This window comes from Myotis yumanensis, unplaced genomic scaffold (genome assembly GCF_028538775.1).
Source record: "Myotis yumanensis isolate MYYU_CA2020_CCGP unplaced genomic scaffold, mMyoYum1.0.hap1 SCAF_5, whole genome shotgun sequence".
Classification (NCBI taxonomy): domain Eukaryota; kingdom Metazoa; phylum Chordata; class Mammalia; order Chiroptera; family Vespertilionidae; genus Myotis; species Myotis yumanensis.
This window is the reverse complement of record NW_027223756.1, coordinates 37,696,649-37,713,233: the sequence shown is the minus strand read 5'-3', so window position 1 is coordinate 37,713,233 and position 16,585 is coordinate 37,696,649. Positions and strand designations below refer to the sequence as shown.

Sequence of the window (16,585 nt, the reverse complement as noted above, 5' to 3'; positions counted from 1 at the left end):
GGGACTCAGGGGGCAGGGGTATCACTGGAGAAGAGGAGCACCTCTGGGCCTAGATGCCCACCCACCGCCTCCCGCCCCTCCGAGCCTTTGCTCTCCCCGCTGCCAAGAATGCCCTCCCTGGTCTACCCCACACCCCAAGGGTCTGATGTCTTCACTCCGCTCTCATCCAGACAGGAAAACCGCCCAGCGCATGGCGCCCGGCCCCAGTGCACCCCGCTCTGCGTGGTTCTGATTACACCGAGTGGTACTGATCTGCATGGAAAGATGCCAACCTCTCTCATAGGAGCAACGCAAAGGAAAACAGGGGAGAGGCATCTCCTTCTATCAGATCGGCAGGTGCACCTCAGCAAGTGGACTTGACCTCTTCAAAGGGCAATTTGGTAATAGCTATGGACATTTAAAATGCACGCGCCCTTTAGCCTGGCATCCACTCCAAGCATTTATCCTCCGAAGATAAAAGTACAAGGGTGTTCACTGCTGCCAACATCCTGCACATCCAGGGGCCACAGGCATCCATCGGGCCCCGCCACACAGGCCGCATCCCGGGCCCCTCGCCTGCCCCGTGAGATAAACAGAGCGCCCATCTCCCGGCGGTCTGGGGGAGTAGGCCAGTTTGTACAAATAATGTGCTTAGAGGAGCCCCCCGCACATAGTCAGTGTAAGTTCTTGCTGTTATTGCCGGTTTGTTCTAGTTGAAAAGAATTGGGTGCATCTCTACATACTGATATGCAATTATCTCCCAGAAATGCTGGTCGGTGAGAAATGCAGACAGAAGAGCGTGCAGAGGCCGTGCGTGCGGAGCGTGGCCTGGGCTCTGGCTCGCTGTTCTCGAGGAGCTGCTTGCAACGCACAGGCATCTCTGGGAGGGGCGGCAGGACGGCACCGCCGGGGGAGACGGATGAGAGGGCGGTTTGTACACACCTTCCATGCAGTTTGCAGTTTGTAACCACATGCCTGCACCACCTGTTCACACAAATCCATCACTTGTAAAGACTGATGACTCACCTGCCAGCGTCTCCCACCGGACCTTGAACCCTCTGAGGACAGGAACCCCGTCAGAGCCGCTGCTGAACTCCCAGTGCCCGGCCCGGCCTGGCACACAGACGTACGGGCCAATGTTGGCTGACAGGGAAGCCGGATGGGATCCCATGTGGCCCGCTGCCAGGACCCCTCTCTCCAGGCACAGTTCCCAGGAGACTCCCACAGATGGGGTGGGGCATGTGGGGCAGCCTGGAGAAGGTCTGGCCGGGGCAGGAGGCAGGCCTAGAGAGCTATTTCCCAGACGTGAACATCCCCAAGCAGGACCCAGGTGCTCAGGTGCGTCCAGTCCTCCGGGCGTCTAAGGAGCCTTCAATCAAGAGCTAGACCCTCGAGCCACAGCGGACGCCCCTCTCTATGCAGGTGCTCACGTCCCATCTGCCTATGGGACTGCACAGGGGACCAGGAGGCATCACCGTGGCAACGGCCTTGGCAGTGTCGAGGGGCTAATTGGGTGGATTTTACGCCGCTGGTGGGCTGAGTTCCAGGCCTCTGGTGGGCATGGGCATCAAACTGATGCCAGGGCTGAGGAGCAAAGTGAGGCCCCCGGACCCAGGAAGGGACCTGCTGGGGCCCCCTCTGCCATTAGCCCCAGCTGGAGGCCAGCCTCCCCTGTAGCCCTCCTCCTTCTGCGCAGCAAAGCAACGGCTGCTCCCCGGGAACCCCAGGAGAGAGGGCTGGGCTTTGCCTCTAACCAGAGCCTGGGGTGGAAAGAGCCCCAAAGCAGGAGCGACTTGACTGTCCACCACCCACGGGGGAGGCGAGAAGCAGAGAAACACCCAGTCACCTAGGGAGCAGCTTCAGCACAGGCGGGACGAGGGGCCAGAAACGCAACTCTCGGTGACATGGGGAGTCGCCTGCCACTCAGAACACACACAAAACGACACTGAGGCCCTAACCAGTTTGGCTCAGTGGATAGAGCGTCGGCCTGCAGACTGAAAGGTCCCAGGTTCAATTCTGGTCAAGGGCATGTACCTGGGTTGCAGGCACATCCCCAGTGGGAGGTGTGCAGGAGGCAGCTGATGGATGTTTCTCTCTCATCGATGTTTCTAACTCTCTACCCCTCTCCCTTTCTCTATAAAAAAAAAAGAAAGAAAAAAAATCAATAAAATATATTAAAACTAAATAAATAAATAAACAAAACGACACTGAGCGTCCGTCTTCTGTGGATACACGATATGCATACAAAAATGGGAAAGGTCCAAAAGCTATGATGACACCCGGGAGGCAGAGGAGGGGAACAGAACGGGGTGGTAAGGGGCCCTGAGTTTCTTCCATTTTTAATATGGGCTGGGTTCCCAGTTACATGCTACCAAAATAATTCAAAAGGCCCCACTTAATACCGAGGCCTGCCCCGCCCCCACACTGCCGGCCCATACTCGCTCTGCTATCTCCATGGCACTCACACTCTCCCGGGTGAGTGACTCATTACAAGATTCACTGGTGTTGGGGGCAGGGGCGGCAATGGGGGGGTAAGGACACATATGTAATACCTTAATCAATAAAGTACAAAAAATCTTATAAGTGATAAAGTTCACCAGCTAAAAGCATTTGCAGGTCTTTGCCATTAGAAGAAGCTTACTAAACTCTAAAAAAAAAAAAAAGATTCACTGGTGTTGTCTCCCTTCCTAGGTTGGGGGCGGGCAACCCCAGACCGAGAGGTGAATCCAGCCCACTGCTGTTTTTATATAGCTCAAGGGCTAAGGATGGTTTTGTGTTTGGTTTTGTTTTTTGTTTTTATTTTTGTTTTCTGTTGTTGTGGTTAATCCTCCCCCAAGGATATTTTTTCATTGATTTTTAGAGAGAGTGGAAGGGAGTGGGAGAGAAACATCGTCAGAGAGACACATCCGTTGGTTGCCTCTTGCACGATCCCCGACCAGGGCCAGGTATTAAACCTGGGACCCTTAGGTGCCCTGGCCAACGCTCTAACCATTGAGCCACTGGTCAGGGCGGTTTTGTGTTTTGTTTGTTTGTTTTTTTATATATATGTATTTTTTTTTATTGATTTCAGAGAGGAAGGTAGAGGGATAGAGAGCTAGAAACATCGATGAGAGAGAAATACCAATCAGCTGCCTCCTGCACACTCCCTACTGGGGATGGGCCCAAAACCAAGGTACATGCCCTTGACCGGAATCGAACCTGGGACCCTTCAGTCCACAGGCCAACGCTCTATCCACTGAGCCAAACCGGTCAGGGCGGTTTTGTGTTTTTAACCATTGAAAATCAAGAGGTGCATGTGAAAATTATATGGCATTCTAATTTCAGTGTCCAGAGAATTTTATTGGAACACTGCCACGCCCATTTGTCTTGAGAGTGGCTTTCTGCTGTAAAGGCAGAGCTGAGTGGCCCAAAAGCCTAAAATATTTACCCTTTGTCCTTTGCAGACAAAGGCTGCTGACCCCAGTCCAGACTGTGAGCACCATGCGATGGGTCTTCTTTTATTCTCTTATGGATCCCAAGTGCCGACAGCAGTGTCTGGCACATAGTAGGTGCTCAGTAAGTCTGGCTGAAGGAGTGAATGGAAGTGTAGGTGGTGGGGCGTGTTGCTTCAGCCTCCTAGGGAAAGTGAGCCCCACTCTGTCTGGCAGACACCACCACCTACGAGGGCCCGAAGGTGGGCTCATGTCTTCCTGAGCCCTGGGAGAGGCGGGAAAGTGGGGGCAGTGTTGTTTGTCCCTGGAGTGGACAATGCAGAGGGTGGCAAGGCCTGGATTTGGCAATAGGATGGACCACCAGGTCACTGAAAAGGTGGTATGGCCTTAGTCACAGAGGCTCCCCTCAATGAACTCTGCACTCGCAGCCCCTGCCTGCCCTGGGATCCCGCAGCTGCGTGGGCTGAGCTTTTGTGCCCTCTGGTGGTCACTGGGAGTGGCTCCCCTAAGGCATGCGCTGCCTTAGCCTTGCTGGCTTTCCTCTGGAAGGGGACCTTGGCCTGACCTCCCTAGGCCATCAGCAGATCCAAGGCTCGCCAGCCCAAGCTCTCTCTGTTCCTTCTGGTTCCCCTCTGGCCCTCCCTCTGAGGCAGCCAGGGTCACAGATGCCTTCCCGCCCAGCTGGAAGCCCCTCCTCTGGTCAGGCTAGGCAGACCCGGGCTCCTGGGGCACTTCCAGGCTGCCAGACGACGGCCACCTGTCACCTCCGGTGTGCACCCCGCCCTGACGGAGGGTGGGAAGGTCACCTTGGTCCACATGGCCCAGGGACCTGCTTAGCGGGATGGGCAGGGGGCAGCCTCACACACTCCCTTGTTTTCTACACATCTGGAAAGGTCCCGCCTGAGTTAGCACTCCTCGGTGCGAGGGAAAGACCTGCTCTGAGTTCTACCGTGGGGGCAGGAATTTGTCTCTAACCAGCGTGATACGCCACCTAGCAGTGATCACGTGCTCCTCACCACGTACACATTGCACCACGAGCAGCTGCTCGTCTGCCTCTGCCAAGAGACTGTGAGCGGGGAAGGCACGGGCCAGTGCGACCTGCCTCAGCGACCTCAGCCTCCAGCTGGAGCCCACCTGAGTGGGTGGGTGGTTGAGTGAATGAGTTGATGAGTGGGTGGGTGTCCTGTGGCAGGACTGAGCTTTGGAGAACTCTGGGTCCTCAGCCAGGGTCATGCTCACTCCTACCAGTCTTTGCCCATTTCACCAGTCCTATTTCCAAATATAGCCTGTTTCCACCATCTCCCTGTCTGTGCCCTCTGCCCCTCACCCACTCCCACCTCTCTAGCACCCCAGCTTCCTCGTGGTGAGCCCACTCTGGCTTCAGGGCTCCTGGGCAGCAGCTACCAGGAACACTGTTCTTCTGGCGCCTCCCAGAGATGGCACCCTCTCCTCCAGCCACCCCTTCAAAGGGGCCCCTTCCCCAAACACCCCAGCTGTCACTGTCAAGCCCAGTGATGGCGAACCTATGACACGTGTGTCAGAGGTGACACGTGAACTCATTTTTTTGGTTGATTTTTCTTTGTTAAATGGCATTTAAATATATAAAATAAATATCAAAAATATAAGTCTTTGTTTTACTATGGTTGCAAATATCAAAAAATTTCTATATGTGACACGGCACCAGAGTTAAGTTAGGGTTTTTCAAAATGCTGACACGCCGAGCTCAAAAGGTTCGCCATCACTGGTCTAGCCCATCCCTCTTACTTTTCATGCATATATTATTTTTTAAATATATTTTTATTGATTTCAGAGAGGAAGGAAAAGGGAGAGATAGAAACATCAATGATGAGAGGGAATCATTGGTCGGCTGCCTCCTGGACATCCCCTACCAGGGATCGAGCCCGCAATCTGGGCGTGTGCCCTTGACAGAGTCGAACCCGGGACCCTTTAGTCTGCAGGCTGACGCTCTAGCCACTGAGCCAAGCCAGCGAGGGCCATGCATGTGTTATTAACACAAATGCTTCCTTGCCAAGGACCCTGGTCTTCTTCCCCTACATCCCCAGCACTTAGTGGAGGTTCGATCATGCTTGGGGAACGACACCTACTGTGCGTTACTGGTGGGCACTGAGTGTGCAGGCTTCCTCCTGTGATGTCAGATAGGCAGGACGTGACAGGGCAAAACTCCAGTGAGAAGGGTCAGCGCCAAGTGCCTCCTCCAGCTGTGCTGGCAGCTCCCTCCCCTCTCTGCGCTGGCTTCATCAGGAAGAGCATCTCCACCTCACACAGGGGTGGTGAGGTTTGGGAGGGGATTGAGAGTGAAAGCATTTGAAATTAAAGACACAAGACAAACGCACAAGACTGTGAGTGAATTTATTGTAGCGTCTACCAACCGCCTGCAACCGGCACCTGTCAGGGACCCAGGACACGATGCCGGGTGCATGCCCACCCCTGCTCACTTGGCAGCGACTCCCAGCACCCCTGAATGGCAGGGCACAGGGGCCAAAGCTGGCCCCACACCTGCTGTTTGGCTCACAGGTTAATTTTTTTTTCACTAGTTGCCAAGAACTTAAAACCCAAAATATTTTTCATAAAAATCTGGACTTCTGGCTTCTCCAGATTACTACCACTAGACCTGCTTTCTCACTTTATAGCAATTAGCTGCAACTTCATGACAGCCACCAACTTGAAACGGGGATCTGCTTTGCCATAGGCCCCACCACACCCTATTGTCTCTCAGGCCAGTTGCCATCATCACCTTGATTGTACAAATACAGATGTGGGCAGAAGTAGGTTTACAGTTGTTCTTATGGAAAATAATACAATTAATAAATAATACAAAAATAAACTTTCGCACGCACAACTGTAAACCTGCTTTTGCCCACCCCTGTATTTCTCTTGTCACAAAGCGATGTTTCTCTGTGTCCCGTCTTCAGTGACAATGGGAACGCCAGAGCAGCACGGCAAAGGCCTCGCCACTCAAAGGCCTCACTTCATCGCCTAGAGTATGACCTACCCGGCCCTCGGGACAGCTGCGTGTGAGATCTGGGAACCAGCCACAAAGAGCAGGCAGCCAGGGAGCGGTATGGCAGTCACTCCACACCCACCCCTTCGTGGGGCTGATAACAGGCGGAGCTGAGAACAGCCAGACTTCCCCAGCTCGCTCCTTTTGAAGTTTTCCAGTTCCCAGAACCCCCGGAGCACTAGTAAGCGGGGGAGGACTCACCAGGCACTTGGCTGTACTTGGTGAGGTTGCCAGAGAAAAGCCAGATGCAGAGAATGCTGTACTGGAGCGCCCTCTGGTGGCCATAAGGCAGCTCTACAGGCCACCAGGAAGATTTTGAACTTCATTCCAGATTGTGTGCCCAGGAGTCCCCCAACTAGGCTCCCCACCCCCAGCTCTGGGCTTCCAGCGACTTCCTTCCCAAAACCTTCCTGACCTCCATCCACCCCTCAACAACCTTCCTGGGCCCACTGGCACCCATTTCAGTCCCCAGCAGGGTCAGCCCCCCTTCCCTGGCCTCTTCAAGGCAGAGTCCAGCCTCCGTTCTTCACATCCCTGCACTTCCCTCCAGGCTTGGCCACAGCAGTGCTGGCAGGGATACCCCTACAGAGGTGGGAAGGCAACTCCCAGCCTACAGGGTCCGCAGGGCAGAGCCGAGTGAGCAGAATGGGCCAGGTAGGGCCTCAGAGAATGGGGAATGTTGCCCTAAGAGACGTTGCCACTAAAGAGTTGCTGCAGCCAGATGGCCTTCTTCCTAAGAAGCCGGGGGTCTGTGAAATACACTTTTATGTGAACGATACCAAGTTTTAAAGTTCAGCTCAAATGTATGCATGACCCACGTCAGAGAAAACAGGGCAGGGTGGGTCCAGGCCAGGGCTCTGCAGCTGACAGAACCAGATGGTGGACGTAAGCCAGTGGTTTTCAAGGTTTTGTTTATTTAAGTAGTTTGCAGCCATCATCATGTTTGATCCTGAGAGGCAAGCAAGGGAGAGAAAATTCTTGGACTCACTTTAGAGTCCGAGACCTTGAGGCTCAAGTGGGATCCCGGAAGGGTCAAGGTCACAGCCAATAGAGAAGAGAGCTCTGGAGCTGCGTGGGGCCGCATCCCAGGCAACAGCAGGCCCCAGCGCCCGCCCCGCACCACCATGCAGAGAGGAGTGTCCCAGCCTGCGCCCTTCCTCGTCCCCCGGGGAGCCTGCCACGCAACAACACAGAGGCAGCGGCTCCCTGTGCACACCCACACTGACACACACACCCTCCATGCACACAAGTCCAGAACGGGCAGAGTCATGCGGCTTCTCTGTGGGCACACAGCACGCCCACACACGAGCCCCACATGGGGCTCAGGTCCAAGCAGAAATGCCCCCTGCAGCTGTGCCCATCACGGCGCAGTGGCAGGTCCCTGGGTAGGCCAGGCGGGTGGCGTGGCCAACGTGGCAGCCTCACCAGTTGGCCTTCACTGCCTTGATGTCACTCACGAGGTTCTGGGCCAGGCAGATGCCAAAGATCTGTTCAGAGGGAGAGTGGGTGAGGGACAGGCCGTCGGCAGGGTGGGGGGCCCAGGGTAAAGGAGTGGGGCAGGATGAGAAGCCTCCATAGTACCTGCAGGAGGGCGATGCCCACGAAGACGCCGGCCACGATGATCAGGTTGTCCTGCAGCCACTTCTCAAACTGGCCCACACAGCCTTTTGTGTGGATGGAGCCCTGCTGCTCCAGCTCCTGGGGGCACACAGGTGTGGGCTCAGTCCGCGCCCCCACGCCTCATCTTATCCCACTCCCCCCACCCCGCCCAGGGCCTCAGGCCTCCGTGCCTGCCCGCTGGAGCTCTGCCACAGGCCTTGGTGTGGCTGGCTCCTTCTCATCATCGGGGTCTCAGCACAGACACCAACTCTTTTGAGAGGCATGTTCTGACTGCCCAGCCCCACTCCCATCACCTTATTTTATTTTCTTCCAAGCTCTTAGCTGAAATTGTCACATTACTGTTCACATTTCTGCATCAGTGAGCTTCCTGTCTCTCCCTCCCCTGCAGTGGGAGCTCCGTGAGAGCCGGACTCCATCTGTCTCAGGAGCATGCTTCCCGTGTCCAGGGCAAAACTCGGCACCAGTGGGCGCTCAGAGTTGGAATGAGCAAATGCGCCTGTGCCCGTGCCCGCAGGTCTACTGCTCCCATGTTTGGCAGCACCAAGGCCTGGATGGTTCTTAGGACTCAGTGCCCCTCCCCACAGATCCCTGAGGCCCTTCAGAGGAGCTTATGGGTGCCCCTTCCCATCCCCGTGCCCCAGCCCGGTCCCAGCCCGTCTCACCAGTTTGAGCCGGATATCGTAGCCACACTGGGTGTTGAGAACATCTTCCTGAGGAGAAAGAGGCCAATGAGCCATCTGTGAGGGGGCCCCCAGGCCCATGGCACCCAGCACTCCAACGGTTCTTGCTTCCAGGGGAAGCAGATGGACATGGATTCGGCCGAATCCAGAGGCTCGCTGAGGCCCGTGTGCCTCTGCCCGACGCCAGGACGCACAGCTGCACCTGCCAGCTTGGGCTCTCTCCTGCTTAGGAGCCCTGCCTGCTCGTGTTTTACAAGAATGGGAAGAATCCTGGCCCCCAGTGTCCCAGGTGAACTGTGACTACAGAGATGTCCCTGTGAGAAGTTTCTGCTCTGAAGATAGCCTTAAAGGGATCAGAGCCCCCATCCCTGCCACCCCAGTATGGTGGCCCAGGGATATGGTGGCTGGCTGCAGCCTGGGGGGCCCTGTCACACCCATGACTGAGGGAGTGACCCAGCCCCCGGTCCCCAGACAACCTGGGCTGCATTCAACTGGAAGCACAGGGTGCCTGGAGCTCGGTGGGGCAGGCCGTGCCCAAGGGCCTGCAACTGCCATCTCACTATGATCAGAGACAGGTTTTGCTGAAGAGGCACAGCCCCCACTCCAGCAGGGCTCGGTGCTGCCCACGGACACAGAGTCCCCAGCCTGGTAGGGGTGGCCCATATAAAATGACCTCCTCCCTACAGCCACAGCCCCCGGGGTGGGGCCGAGCTAGCCCTGTGTGGGTTTTTCCCAGGCTGGGCCTGCTCTCAGCAATGCCCACCGCCCCACCCCTGATCGGGGCCCACTCACCGCAGGGTCCCTAACGCAGCAGGAGAAGGGCACCCCGCAGCGCTCCCGGCTCGGGTTCAAGTCAGTGCAGTTGAAATAGATATTGAGGTTCCAGTCGTTGGGCCCTCGGGCTCCGCAGCAAGACCACTAGACGGGGAGCGGAGGGGGAAAGACCCAGGTAAGCCAGACCCACCCTGTTTGGGGGCAGACCAAGGCTGTAGAGAGACAGGGCGAGGCTGGGAAGGAGTGCAGAGGCACCTCCCCACGCCCTCCCAGCAGACAGGCCAGGGCCCAGGGTCATCAGAGCAGCTCCAGGCTCCTGCTCACGTTGGTGGGAGCAGGAAATAGTGGGAGCCTGTCCCCCTAACCCGAGAGGCTGAAAAAGGAAGGGAGCACAGCCGAGTGGCTCCATTGGTTGAGCGTCGTCCTTTGCATCAAAAGGTTGCCGGTTCAATCCCCAGTCAGGGCACATATGGAAAGCAACCAATAGATGTTTCTCTTTCTTTCTCTCTTTCTCTCTCTCTCTCTCTCTCTCTCTCTCTCTCTCTCTCTCTCTCTCTCTTTCCATGTCCTCAGGTGAGTAAGGATTTAGAAAAAAAAACAAAAAAACAGGAAGGAATGAGACAGGGATGTTGGCCCAAGAACTGAGACTTCCTGCAGGACACCCCGAGAATGGGTGCTGGGCCAAGCCCTGTGGGGAGAGGCTCCACTAAATACATCTATGCCAGTCTCCCGATACTCGCCCAGAGATCTTCCTCTCTACAAGGGCAGGAGGGCAACCCTGCCACTCCTAACCCTCCTGTTGCACTTCATAAATGCTGTCGCCAGCACCAGAGCCCCTTCTCCCCTGCCCAGAACATCGTGGGCTGCCTCCCTAGGTGAGTCAATGGCAAGTGTGGGCACAGCATGGCCTCCGCCCGCCCCCTCTCCTTCTGCCGAGCACCTGCTGTGGAACAGTCGCCTCTGCTCACATCCCTGAGCCCCTCTTCCTCCAAGGTCACCCCCCAGAGGCCTTCCCCTCCACCCTTCCCCATCTCAACCCTTACCACAATTTATAATTTTACACACACATACACACACACACACACACGTTTGTTTGCTTTGCTTATTCATCCTCCATCTCTCCACCCAGATTGCCATCCCCACGAGGACAGGTCCTCACTTTTTTTACCCCAGAATCCCCAGCACCAGCCCAGGGCCTGGCACATGATAATTCCCTGCTGAATGAACAAACAAACCACACCCTAACCGCCTGGCCACCTGTCTCCTAGCCCTGGGTTGAGAGCACCTCAAAGCAGACACCAGCTCCGGTTCATCGCTGCATCCCAGAGCAGACTATGTGGACCGCACCAAACGAGGATGACTGTGTAAGTGGGTGTGGCTGGGATCACTGTGAGCGGGCGGGAACTTGTAGGTGTGAGGTGTCTAGGGTTTCGTGAACTGTTCACTCACTATGTCTTCACAGGGGCAGGTCTGCCAGCTTGAGGGCAGGGCTTCTGTATAGAGTCTCAAACTCTAATATGTTCAGAGGCCAAATAAGTAATACAAATGAGAGAAGAGGACCGACAGGCATACTAAAATACAGAGTGTCACGGACAGTGGCAAATAGAGAGCCCCTGTATCAGCCAAGGGGAGCAACAATGCAGCCCCAGCCGCTACTGCGGGCCCAGGGTTTCCTAGAAGGGGAATCTATATTTTTATTCCTACTGTAAGCGTGGTATAAGCCTAGCCTAGGAGCTGCCAGTTTGGAGCCTCTGGCCTCTATTCTCCAACCCTGTTTCCCTGCAGGACCAGGCACAGGGGGACGCACAGGGCGCGGGGGTGGTCCCCGCACACAGGGAACTTGCTCCCACTCATCTGCCCAGCAGGTGCCTCCTGCAGGTGGCGGGCCCGAGCTGGACGCTGGACTCACATATTCCTGAGCAAAGTCAATGAGGTTCTGGAGGTCAATGTCATCCCGATAGGCCTTGACGTTGTTGTTGATGAAGAGGTTGAGCTGGTCTCGTATCCAGTCCTTGAAGACGAAGACCAGGATCCCTGTCGCGAGCTCCAGGAAGAAGATGAGGCCAAGGAACACTGAGAACTGGGGGTGGGCACATACAGATGGCGGGGATCGGAGACGCAGGGCCTGGAGGGTGCCACGGGATCCAACACAGCCCAGCGTCCCCACCTTCCATCCTGTTCGTGTTGCTTTATGGTGTGAAGACAGTGCTGGCCTTACCGACCCATCCATTCCGCTTCCTCCGGTAATCACCTGTTTTGTTTTGTTTTGTTTTTGAGGAACCACCCTTCCCACAAACCTTCAGTTTCTGTGGCTGGGCTGCAGCCATCACTTTTCCCCATTCCCAGCTAGAGGACTGCGCGTGTGCCAACAGCTCACCAATCAGAGGGCTACCTCCCCGAGGCCACAGGGATTGGTCCACACAGCCAATCAGAATCACGGAGATGCAATTAAAGGACTTGACAGAATAGCTGAGAAGAGCCTCCGCCTCCAGTAGGAGTAGGAGTTCCTCGGAGGGCAGCGCGGGCAGCGTGAGGCCGGTACCCACAAATCCTGGGCATCCTTCAACCCCATGGGGAATGGAGCTAACCGAGAAGGACAGAGCCAAGAAAGAGAGGCCAAGCCAAGCGACACTGTGGTGGTCCCTGGACCCCAACGTGCCAGCAGCCAGCACACCCCTGGGCTGCTCTTAGTGAACCAATAAATACCCTTTTATGCTCGGGCCACTCGTTTTCAGTCATTTTCAACAGAAAGGATCCTATATATGGATAGATAATACGAATCTATTATTATAACGTAATAAAACTACCCATTATTAAGCACAAAAATATATGTAAGAAGTGGGTGTGAGAAAGTTGGGGTCCCCAGTGGGTCTGGGGGGGGGGCACTCACAAACTTGAGCAGGAAGGTGTTCTCCCGGAGGGCCCCGATGCAGCCAGCGAAACCCAGCACCGACATGATGCCTCCAACCACTACAAACAGCCACACAGGGTCAAGGCCTCCCAGATCCGTCAGCGCCGAGATGTTGGAGAGAACGCCCTGTGACAGGGGAGCAGAGACAAGTTGGGGTGCTGATCCTCCCATCATTTTGACCTGCAGCAGCCCCACGCCCTACCCCACCTCCTCACCTTCTCACCCCAGGCCCAGAGGCCGATGGCCAGGAACAGGGCTCCCAGCACCTGCAAGAGCAGAAGCCAAGAGCTGAGAGCTAGGCACCAGCATCCTGCTCCCCCCAACACAGCCTCTTCCCCCAGTACTCAGGGTCTCCAGGGGTGAGAAAGGAAGAGGGCAAAGGGCTGTAAATGGGATCCAGGATCCTTCACATCTTCCCAAGAACACATCTTAGTGTTTCTTCCCCCCCAGCACACAGCCTGGAAGATTAAACACGCCTAGCCTCAGAAAGGACAGCAGGGCCCCTTCCTGGAACTCAGAACCGGAACAGGGGGCGATCAGCAGCAGCGTCCTGAGCCTCTGCTCCTGCCCCAGCCCATACTGGGCTTCAGGGCTCTTGGCCTCTGCCCCGCCCAACTCCAGCCCTCTGGCTGCCGTGCAACTCTGTGACCACCAGCCCACCACCATCGCACCATTTCAACCTGTCAGCCAGAGGCCATTTCCTGCCAGGCTCTATTCTCAGAGCTCAGAACCAAAGCCCCTGCACGACCAGGAATCCTGATGCAGAGCAGGACCCAGCTGAGGGCCCCAGCCCGGGCCAGCGGCTGAATCCTGGAAAACAGGTGGCCACAGCTCTGCCTGGGCCTTCTAAACGCCACCAGCCATCCTGCCTCAATTCCTTGCTGGGAAGATGTCAGGGCCGCTGCCTGACGCTGAGCAGATCCCTGACCATCCATCACCTCCAGCCCAAGCCTAGGGCCATGAGCCCCCCCACCCCACCCCCCCCACACACACACACCCCACCACCCACACTCCTGCTTTCCCTCAGGCTCCTTCCCTAGCTGGTCAACTCCACCTTCAATGCCTTCCCCTCTCTGACCCAGGCTCCTCCCGCTGCTGTACTCTTTCTTTAGAAATGTCTTTCCTTCCCTCCCCCACACTGGATCTGGGATGTGAAACCAAACCTCACTTCTCCTGCCTCATCCCACTTGACCCACCCACAGCCCGGAGACAGGCTACCACCACTGCTTTCTCCTTCCTGCACCCCTCGGTGTTAAGTCCATGCCCGTCTTCCACCTGCCCCTTCTCAACCTCCCTCCCAGCACCTCTGCTTCACCCACCCTCCGCACATGGCCATGCCCACCCCCCACCAGATCCAGCCTTAGCCTTCTGCCCACTTCCTCTTCACACTCATTTCCCACCCCTTCATGACACTGCCATCTGTGGGATTGCGAGCCAAGCCTCTCCCTAGCTCCAGACACTACCGCAAACACGTGCATGTCCCAGGTTCTGTCCCAGTGCTGGGACCACCTCATGAATAGGACAGATAGCTCTCAGCCCTCATGGAGTTTAGACTCCAGTGGGGAAACCCACAGTGAGCGAACAAGGTAATTTCCGTTAAGTAGACCCTTTAAGGAAAATCAAACAGGAGCGGTGGGGAGTGATGGGGGGGAGAGCGAGCTTTAGTTAGGGAAAGGGGTGACATTTTAGCTGAGGTTTCAATGATAAAAGGTACAGAGAGGAGGAGAGAACCCCAGCGGGAGGGACTGGCAAAGGACCTGAGGTTAGGTCAGTTTGGGTTGTACAAGGGACAAGCTGAAGGAGGCAGGGCCAGACTCCGGAGGGGCTAAAGGCCATGGGGAGGAACCTGGACTGTTTTCTAGTGAGAAGCCACTGGAGGAGGATGAGCAGGGTCACACCGGGATTTGCTTTCCATTGAAACAAAACAAAAAATCTCTGGACCTGTTTCACAGGCACCTCCCTGAGGCCACCATGACCCCAACCTGAAACCTTCCCTTTCCCCCTCCCCCAAGCGACCTGGTCCTGTCATCCCGCCTATAACTTCCCCTGGAGTTGTCCCCCCTCCCCTCACCACCACCCCAACTTTACCCCAGCCCTCCTCCCTAGTCTCCCCACCTCCAACTCCTGTCCCTCACTCACCCTCCTCAAGGCAGCCAGACAGATGTGCCTCGAACAAACCCATCACCAGCACTGAAGCCCTCACAGCTCCACACTGCCCTCACATAAAACTCACACTCTGCCCCAGCCCCAGGACCCTGAACAAGCCGGGGGCTCCCTTGTCTGTCCCCCCTTGGCATTTGAGGGCTCCCTCTGCTCAAAGCTCTGCCTCACCTCCACCCACTGCCCACTCGGCTGTCACCTTGGCTCTGCACTTACTGGCTGTGTGTCTCTAGGTTAAATGACTTAACCTCTCTGTGCCTGTTACCTTCTATGTAAAATGTAGGAGATAATAAGAATACAGTAAACTATAATCCACTTGACAGGCCTAACCCTGGCTTCATTATCACCCCCTCCCCAGCAGGGAAGCAGAGGCCCAGAGAGAAGTGACTTGCCCACAGTCTCACAGCTAGGCCTATACCAGAAGGCCTCCAGGGAAGTCTGCACATCCCACACCCTCCGAAGCTGACGCTGCTGGAGCCAAAGGACACCCACGTGCGGGTGACGACACGGGAGCATGCGGGTAGAGGGCTGTGCCACTGAGTCCTGCTGAACAAAGCTGAATGGGCCTGGCATTTTGACCACGGCAGCAGAAGCAGAGGCTGCGGAGGCAGCAGGCGGCCTTGGGGAGATGAGATGGGGGAGGGAGAAGGGAAAGATGACTTGGCAGGGCCCAGGGGCACAGATGCCACCCTGGGAGGGGCACCAGCAGCTCCCTTCTCAGGGCAGCGGCAGCCCCACCCTGGAGCCTCGGTTTGGTCCGCCGTGGAATGTAGAATCCTGTTCCCCAGGGCCAGCTCCCAGCCACTCAATGGGGAGATCCTCCCCGGGACTCTGACTATTGGCCCTTCCCCGGAAAACCTCCCAGCGAGGGGCTGGGGTGGAGGCTCTGACCCAGCCCACTTGGCCCGAGCTGAAGGCGAGGTGCCAGGCCAGGTGCTGGGAGGGGGAGCAAGGGGGCAGGAAAGGAGACCCTGCCCTTCCCTTCTCGGCAGACTCTTCCCTAAACCGGGGCTGGGGCTCAGCGTGCACCCCACACCCCAGGGCATCGAAGTGAGCTGGGCAGGAGGAAGGGCCACTCGGACCACGCGCGTCCTGCCCCTTCTCCGCCGAGCCTTGAAGACTCCCGGTCCCCACACCCGGCGGCGGAGGCTGGGACCGCCCCCTGCAATCTGGGCTTCCCCGCAGCTCCCTCCGCGGGTCTCTGGGGTGGGCCGGCAGCTAGGAGTGGGGAGAGCGTCCTCAGCCCTGGGGCAGGGAGTGGTCTCCCTTCAGGAGGAGACGGAACCTCCTCCCGTCACCCCAGCGCAGGGCCCGACACCCACCCCGCGCTCACCCAGAAGACAATGTTGAAGCCAAACAGGAAGTATTTCCCGCAGCAGCCGACCCCGGGTTCCTGGAAGTGCTGGTGCTTGCCGGGCATGGTGAGCGCCCCGCCGGCCCGCCAACCGGAGCCGGGGCCGGGCCCAGCCCTCCGCGGGCAGCCCTGGCTGGAGCCGCCCGGGGCCTAGCCCGGCGGCTGCGGCTTCATAGCCAAGGCCACACCGAGCGCCCGTCGGGCCCCGCCCGCCCCGCAGGGACCGCCCCCGGCGCCGGGACCGCCCTGCTCCAAGTGCGCTGGGTACCCGCAGCCCCGCCTGGCTCCGCCCCCGCCTGGCTCCGCCCCTCCCCAGTCCCCTCCGAGCCCCGCCTGGCTCTGGCTCCGCCCCCGCCTGGCTCCGCCCCTCCCCAGTCCCCTCCGAGCCCCGCCTGGCTCTGGCTCCGCCCCTCCCCAGGCCCCTCCGAGCCCCGCCTGGCTCCGCCCCCGCCTGGCTCCGCCCCACCCCAGTCCCCTCCGAGCCCCGCCTCGGCCTGGCCCCGCCTCCAGACACCTCCCCCTCCCCCTCCCCTCCCCTCCCCCCCTCCCCTCTTCCCCTCTCCCCCCCCTCCCCCTCTTCCCCTCTCCCCTCTCCTCCTTCTCCCCCCGGCTTGGCTGCTCTCGCCCTCGCCGCGGAGAGCGCCCCGGCGTCCT

The 16,585-nt window shown here is 57.5% G+C and overlaps 1 protein-coding gene across 2 annotated transcripts; it reads right to left on the bottom strand.

The window, feature by feature from the left end:
- Nucleotides 1-7,326: 7,326 nt before the first annotated feature.
- Nucleotides 7,327-16,129, bottom strand: TSPAN17 (tetraspanin 17). 2 transcript variants are annotated; one of them, XM_070415088.1, is made up of 8 exons: nt 15,911-16,129; nt 12,633-12,683; nt 12,397-12,543; nt 11,416-11,757; nt 9,525-9,650; nt 8,715-8,762; nt 8,014-8,130; nt 7,327-7,919 (listed from the first exon to the last, which is right to left on the bottom strand). In XM_070415088.1, exons 1-8 carry the CDS (start codon nt 15,995-15,997, stop codon nt 7,854-7,856), a joined length of 984 nt encoding a protein of 327 aa, XP_070271189.1. In that variant the 5' UTR covers nt 15,998-16,129; the 3' UTR covers nt 7,327-7,853. The 2 variants fall into 2 exon arrangements, with proteins under 2 accessions (XP_070271189.1, XP_070271190.1); XM_070415089.1 differs by having other exon boundaries at nt 11,416-11,586; nt 15,911-16,126.
- Nucleotides 16,130-16,585: the final 456 nt, after the last annotated feature.

Bases quoted from the DNA above. Each gene is read 5' to 3' on its own strand.
- TSPAN17 (XM_070415088.1), bottom strand. From the start codon at position 15,997: ATGCCCGGCAAGCACCAGCACTTCCAGGAACCCGGGGTCGGCTGCTGC. The intron at 8,131-8,714 runs GTGAGACGGGCT...GTGTGCCCCCAG, and splicing joins ACGATATCCGGCTCAAACTG to GAGCTGGAGCAGCAGGGCTC. The intron at 7,920-8,013 runs GTACTATGGAGG...CCCTCTGAACAG, and splicing joins TGGGCATCGCCCTCCTGCAG to ATCTTTGGCATCTGCCTGGC.